Source organism: Haliaeetus albicilla, chromosome 25 (genome assembly GCF_947461875.1).
Source record: "Haliaeetus albicilla chromosome 25, bHalAlb1.1, whole genome shotgun sequence".
NCBI lineage: Eukaryota > Metazoa > Chordata > Aves > Accipitriformes > Accipitridae > Haliaeetus > Haliaeetus albicilla.
In genome coordinates this window covers 891,570-899,257 of record NC_091507.1, presented here as the reverse complement: position 1 = coordinate 899,257, position 7,688 = coordinate 891,570, and the positions used below count along the sequence as shown (strand labels likewise).

The 7,688-nt window shown below is 43.8% G+C and overlaps 1 protein-coding gene across 1 annotated transcript in view; it reads left to right on the top strand.

Annotated features, from left to right (window-relative positions):
- Positions 1 to 1,287: 1,287 nt before the first annotated feature.
- Positions 1,288 to 7,688, top strand: part of GRPR (gastrin releasing peptide receptor) — a 22,537-nt gene continuing 16,136 nt past the window's right edge. Inside the window, exon 1 of the mRNA XM_009912328.2 lies at positions 1,288 to 2,438. Coding sequence (XP_009910630.1) covers positions 2,020 to 2,438 — 419 coding nt within the window. The 5' untranslated portion in view covers positions 1,288 to 2,019. The remainder of the gene's footprint in view (positions 2,439 to 7,688) is intronic.

Sequence of the window (7,688 nt, the reverse complement as noted above, 5' to 3'; positions counted from 1 at the left end):
AACGCGGTGCCGCCTCTGGTTGGCCTCTACCCAACCCGGCAGCCTTGCACAGAGCTGGCCCTGACCCACCCCAGTGCTTTTGCCTGTGCGCTCTGATCAGACTGTGCACAGTGGCTCTGCATCCTCTGCTTTCAACAGGGGAAACCTCAGGACCATTTTTAAAAGCAGGCTTTTGTCTGAAAGGAATACCAGAAAATTTGGCTTCTCCTCTGTTGCCTTGAGCTCTCACCACAGTGCTCCCTCCGGTGTTTGGCTTGAAAAAAAAATGTAACTAGCCCTACTTAAAGTTAAGGGTACACATTAAGTCCTTTATGACCTAGAGCGAACAGCAGCAAAGCAGCTGAAAACACTGACCTGGCTCACAAGCATGAGGCAGGAAAACAGCTACTGAAGTCTCCCACTCAGAATTCCACACTGGGACACTGCTCCCGAGCACCTGGAGATTTTCCAGATCATGTCCTGAAATGCTTCCTTTATCTAGAAACCAGTGATCACATTTTAATGCCCGGTATGAATCACCTCCCCCCCTTGCTTCCAATTCTAGCAGTTGGTAAAACATTCTTTCACCTGCAAAAATGAGCACTTGCAAGGGGAAATGTAAATTACAGCTTCATTTAATTCTTCAGGCTGGTTTCCAAATTAACTATATTTCTCCGCAGTCCAGAAAGTCCTTGTATATAATCATAAATAGCCTGTTATAAAGCAGTAAGGCATCCGTAATACTTATATCTTAATTAAGCTCTATTCAGACTGTTATAAGCGAAGCAAGTTTCTCTCTGCTGTGTCTAAACATGCGTTACCTATAGATGCCAGTATGATGGGGACCTCATAAATAGAAATGACTGCATTAAACGGTAAACTTTGTCCCTTGTTATTGTTACCACCAAATTAAAACATTCACAAAAAATGTGCAGAGTTCAGGCTCCCCGGATAACTGCAGGTGCATAGTGCTAATACTCATTTGCCTACTTTAACGATAATGTTGATTTTATCTTAATTGGCTTTATTCAGTTCATTTGCCCTGGGGGATGAATTTGGCTTCATATCGTTATTCGCTTTCATTGGAACAACTGAAAACCAGAGTGCAAACAAAGTGTGTGTGTGCTCTTATTTAAGAAGGTGCTATTGCTTTTCTGATCACATCATTTGCAGTCTGAAATAAACTAAATTTTTTTGTTGTTGTTGTTTTGGCGAGGCAGTGAACTGCATCTCATGAGCTATAAATGAGCAGGGTTATTTGTTGGGGTTTTTTTCAATTTCTTAAAATCCTTTTTAACTTCCCCCCCCCCCCCCGAAGGAGTTAAGGGAGGTTTTGGCGTGGATTTTATTCCCCTCCACCCGGGCAGTGACCAGTGTGTCCGGCAGGTGGCTGGCATTCTCCGGCGCTCGCCGGAGGCTCCCCGGAATTACCGCAGTCATTTAAGCAAGGCTGCTCTCATCAGGGGAAGCAGGGAAGAATTGACGTCCAGAAGATCCTGCCTATAGGATCCGAGCCGCCAGCGGAGCCCTGCTTTTCCCTCGCTTTAAATCCAGCTGGCAAGCGCAGGTGCTGAAAGCCGGGAGAGATTGGCAATGCAGCATGACAGCAACTACCAGAAGTTCTGGCTTTTTGTAATTCCCTTGTTTCAGAGCCGGTTCTGCTTGGCAGACCTGAAGCTGGGAATTTAACGAGCCTCGGTTTTGAAAATGCCTCCGACTTACTGGTCTTTGAATTTGATAAATGGCCTTCCAGGGCTGAGGAATACCTAACAGCGAGACAAGTCGATGAGGAAAAGGCAAGTTTCAGGATTTAAACTATGCTAAACGGTGTTCTCCTTTCACCTTATGGAAACAGTACTGTTGAGCCAGCTGCACTTGCTTTTTGGTTGTTTATTGTCAAGATGTGTCACAAAGTAATACGACTTTTAAACTCTTCTGACTGTTGAAAGCCAGCAAGCAGCAGCAAAATTAAAGCAAGAAATTTATTTGAGGATTTTTTCAAAGAAGAAAGCTGTCTTCTGAGAAGAACAAAGTAGGACAATGGCATCTGGAGAGTGCCTTCTGCTAGACCTAGAAACAGATAACTTCATTCTGTACAACATCTCTGTCAACCAGAGTGCAAACCTCTCCCTCCTTGGTGACGACTGGTTCTACCCAGCGTTCCTCTACGCCATCCCCACGATCTACGGGATCATCATTTTGATAGGCCTTATTGGCAATATTACTTTGATTAAGATCTTCTGTACTGTGAAATCCATGAGAAATGTCCCTAACTTGTTCATCTCCAGTTTGGCTCTGGGAGACCTGCTGCTTCTAGTGACTTGTGTGCCCGTGGATGCCAGCAGGTACCTCGCCGACGAGTGGCTGTTCGGCAGAACTGGTTGCAAACTTATCCCCTTCATACAGCTCACCTCTGTGGGGGTGTCAGTCTTTACCCTCACTGCTCTCTCAGCTGACAGGTAAGCTGGCTGCTGTAGCCTTGGAAAGAAGTCTGCATAATTACGACTCCATAAAATGCACAGTTACGAATGCATATTTTCAGGTAACATGTATATTTTTAACCTAATGAGGGAAGAAGAACTTCAGTTAATTTCTGGTTGTTATGAGCGCACAACTTGCGGCGGATGCAGACTGAACGCAGAATGCTTCTCCTAGGCTAAACTAAATGTTTGTGCCGCTTAGCTAATAGTCTAGCTTAATTAAAAGAAAAACAAGAGCAGATCAAGCTAAAGACCAGTGAGAGAAAATACCATTAATGAAGCTCTGTTAAAAGCTAACGTGTTCATATTTGCCCAAAAGATAATTGATCCATATTTCATGAAGTGTGAAGGCACTGGAGCAGCAATTTAAACTGCAGTTAGAATCAATTCTTTCTAGTGGCTTTCTTCTTTAAGGCTAATAACATGTGAGGCAATATTTCATGAAATATGTTCCAAATATTCAAATGAGGATGCATGAAGCCAGGAATCTCAGTTTGCTGTAGCCAGTGTATTTCCCTTGATTAAACTGTTTGCCCCTTATCCAGTCAAAACTGATCCGTGCTGTTGAAACTTTGTCTTCCAATGATGTTTGGTAAAAATCAACATGTAATAGCTATGCTATTTTAGAATATGTGAAAACAAGCTTGACTTTAACAAATTATATGCTTCTAATAAGCCAGGTCTATTTTAGATTTCTGTGAGGCTTTGGAAAACTGTCTCAGAGCATGCAGATTTAAATTCAAATGACATTTTAATTTGAATGTTATTTGGAAGGATGAAGCCTACCTATCTGGAAAGGTTTTAAGTATTTATTAGACTGTTGGCTTTTATAGAAACTCCTATGTACATCAGAGAAGCCGGGATATTTTGTTTCTAATTTGGATGCTTCAGAAAGAGATTAAGGAATACATTGTCACCATGCTAAAGTTATAGAATCTTACAGAAGTACTAAGATTTCCAATGAGAAAAAATCAGTTTTGTTTTGTTCAAAAAAGACCCAGGGATTGTATTTCTTGGTCACAAAGTAAAACTAATTTTGCTTTAGGTAGTCCCTTGCATGCCACTCTGTGTCCCTCCTTCTAACCTACTTTAAAACATCAGAATATTTTTGTCCAGTTTTCAAGGTAGTTCATACACATATTTCAATATACATTATGTGCTCTCAATGAAAGCAGATGATTCCATAGTGTTTCAGAGACAGAACAGTCAATATGTTTATTAACTCTTCCATGTTGGTGTAAGTATAAAAATAGCACTGCCTGCCCCAATAGCAGATGACACACAGGCCTATGTGTAGACAAAAGTCTTCAAGCAATTTGCTCTAAAATTGTTGGGAAAAATAGGAAAACTGCACAAATGCCCTAGAAAAGGACCACCTACACTTTTACTCCTGAGTTTCATGTGGTGGCTGGATCCCCCCTGCCTGCTCTGAAGAAAACATTAGGAAAATACTAAGTATTTCTCCAGGAAACTCATCTTTCCAAAGCTGTAATGTAAGTTGTTTTAAGGGGTCTCAGGGAAAGAAAAATGCATCATAAAGAAGATTATTTTAGAGAGATTTGTTGCTATCTAATCACGTGCCACATAAAGTAAATATTGTAAATGCTTTTACTGAGCAGCACATCAATAGCGTTTTTTTGCCTCAAGTGAGCAAACAGAACAGGAAACAGCAGCTGTGGCAAGCTTGGGGTTGGTGACTTTAAATTCTGAACTTCAGCTTTATCTGCATCCTATTAACCATCATGCTGCCCTGGTGATCAAACATGACCACACTTTTCAATGCCACTTGGCTCTAAAGGGGACAGGCATGTGGGAGAAGACTTTATGCTTCTGTTTCCAAGAGATCATTTTACCCTCTTCTAATGCATCTGTTGTCCACTGCAGAAGGAGATAATGATGAAACTTTTACCTTTATTAGATCTAGGAATCTTAAATGCTGTGCATTGAACCACAAATCTATGATGTTTGATGAAGTTTCTGTTTTGGTATATTAACAGCAGTACTAGGATAGTTTTGTTATAAAATAATACAGTCTATATTTTGTCAGCTCACAGACCATTAGTCCATCTTTATTTTCTTAAAACTGTCACCCTGAACTCTAGGCCCCAGTATTAATCATGTCAGAATCATCAGGAAAATAAACTTAAACCACCCAGGGAAAACTTCCAAGTTGACTGTGACCAACCTGGTGGTGCCTGCCGGGGTCTGTGAAGGGACTGGCAGCCCAATACCCTGCTGCGGCCCCTGGGGCAGGGAGGTGCTGAGCCTGAGCCCTGGGGTGGCTTCACAGACAACCCTTTCTGAGGCCAGACGTGGTGTTGCACAAAGGACGAGTGGCAGCTCCCATCAGGAAACACCTGCAGAAGACAGGGGCATGGTGGTGTGAGCAGGGTAGCATGAGGACTCAGGAGTCCAGCAGGTAATGCGGCTCGGGTATGGCTCATCTCACTTGGCTTCTGCTGTCTGAGGTGTGGGGGCACTCCGGGATAGTCAGCAAGGTGTCCCCTGGTCCACGGAAAGAGTCACCTCCAGAGGAGACAGGATAAATCACCGTGTCAGGATACCTGTCTCCCTCCTTGGTTATAGAGGAAGCCTTGTTGTTTAGCACAGGTTAGATATCCAAAGATAGCTAATGTTCAGTGATGTGAACCCTACCTGAGATGCCTCATGAAGCATGTGAATGTCCCTGTTCTGATGAATGAAAGCCATAAAGCAAGGGAGAGAAAAAAACTCCCAAACCATCTGCTGTGAATAGCATCACATGGCACTGTCTCCAAGGAAAGGGAGACTTGTCAGTCCCCCCCAGACCTTTTGTCTATAATTCATCTTCTGCAAAAAATAATAATAAAAACCTCTCAGTTCCAGTGTCCTTCCACTGGCAAAAGCAAGTGGGAACAACTGCTGGCATTACTGAAGGTATTGTGGTGATGCCTAGAGAGACCTGGCATTGCAGGGGTCAGAAATCTGCTGTGTAAAGAAAAGCATCAGAGTGTGACACAACAGGGTCATTTCCAAAGACGTGACCATTGAAACACAAGATGAAAGGCAGTGGGTAGGGCAGATACAGTACGTGAGAGAGCGGTGGGACACGTAAGCTACATGTTACGACAATTGTACAAATCATCTTGGTTGCTTTGGATCACCTTCTGAAAATAAGGGGCCCAGTTTTAATAGATTTTTGCACAGCTCATGTCATGGGTGCAAGGGTGTACCTTCCTGAGGTACACTTCTATTCTTTCCATTCCCACTTTCCCATGTGTTAGGCAGGGTTAATAATACCGAATCTATCATCTGCTGGTGACTGCAAACACTCAGCTAAGTGCCAACCTCCAGCACAGAGGACCTAAAGCTGCTCAGTGGTTTGACCCACCAAGACCTAGTCGTTGTCAAGAGGATTGACTGCACACTTGCAAACTTTTCTCGAGGAGAAACAGAGGGACAAACTGCTGATCTCAGCTTTTCCTGCAGTGGCAGTGTCCCAGCCTGCAAGGTGCTCTGTGTGGATATGGGTGCAGACGAGCATGCCTGCACAGGTTCGGTTAGATAGGGCACAGCCAAAGGATCCCTGGGTGCTTAGGTTGGCTCTGTGCACAATCAGGAGATCACATCAGGCTAAAGTTAAATTATTTGAAAGAGTGTGCGAGAAAGGGCAAAGAAGAGTTAACAATATTAGAAATGTATTTTCTGTGGGACTATCCACTGGCTGCACAGTGCTTGCATCTGTCTAGCTGCAGTTGCAGGAGCAGTGGGAGCTGTCGGCGAGACCTGTTTTCCTGCAAGCTTGGCAAATTTGCAAAGCAGCCGGGAAAGGGTTAAAGTCTGTGGTGTGCTTACAGCCACCCTCCATGAGTGATAAGGCGCCGGGGCTGAGTATACAAGCGCAAGGAAACAAGCAGTCCATGCGTGCGTATGCATGTTTGTGTGGTTTAGGGCTGTAAATGAGGTTGGCAGGGGAAGGACATCTGTCTACCCTGCTGCTCTGATCTGTGGAGGCAGCGGATTTCTTCAGCTGCTGCTCAGCTCATCCCAGCAAAGGGGGAGTTTGAGTTCGACCGCTGGCCTGCCCTCCTCCTCCTCGGTGCGAAGGGAAGGGGTCCCGAGGCACCTGTGAGAGCGGTGACACCTGGCCCCGCAGAAAAGCCAAGGCTGGCGCAGCAAGCGACAGGAGATTAAGGAAAATCTTTGCTCAGTAGGATGAAAAGCAGCCCATTTAATTGCCCTTGTCATGGGAGATGTCTTTATTTAATTGACTGTTTCTCCCATGACTGACAGGGTTTGTACATTTGCATTTGAATTACCCAAGCTGTCAAGCACTGATCATACTTCCCCACTGTTTTGCTGACATGGTAAAAAATTGAAATGCCCTGGTGTTCATGCATTGAAACCTTCCTAAAGTAATGGTGTTTTTACAAGCACCCAGCAGAGTAAGTGTAAAGCGTAATCGGAGTTTACAAGCAGCATCTTTACTTTAAGCACCTTGGATTATCTAGGTTTTAGCACTGGAAAACTGCAGCAATGCCTGCCAGCTGCAGCTGCCTGCTGGTCTGGGGTGGAAGAGGGCGATGGTGTAGTGAGACACACGGAGTGACATTACGTGTGAGGTTAGGTGGCTTACCTTGGTAAGACCAGCTGCTGACAGCAGAAATTGCAGTCGTGTGGGATGTCTGAAAGGAGGACATTAGCTTTGGAAAAGTTGACCTCAGTGCTTGGGTTGCAGGCATGAACGCAGGGATGCTGCCATTCTTCCAGCTGTGCTGGGTCCCTTGGAGTGGATCACAGACACAACTTCTGATGTTCCTCTGGACTCATATGACAGTTTGTTTATCTAAGAAATAAAAAACTTCAAACAACCCCCTCTCCCCAAAAAATAGTGTGGAAGGAAAGAAACAAATCCAGAATCTCTAGAAAGATACTTTTAAATATGCAAAAATCTTTGTTAGTGGACTCATCTCTTCTGTGATTTGGATGTCTTCAGCCCCTACTATTAATATTACGTACAATACCAGAGGAGAAATAATATCTACATGTCAGTTTATTTGTTTTATTTTACAATCACTGGATTATGTCTCCACAAGAGGATTAAGGGAAGTGTGCCACCCTGAAATAAAGCTATGGAAAGCCAAACCAGATTTCCATTGAGTTGACTTACAGAGTGACACTTTTTTTAATACCATCAGTTGTAAAGTGTCAGGTCCATAGCAGTTATGAGGAAGGTGAAGACCAGCAACA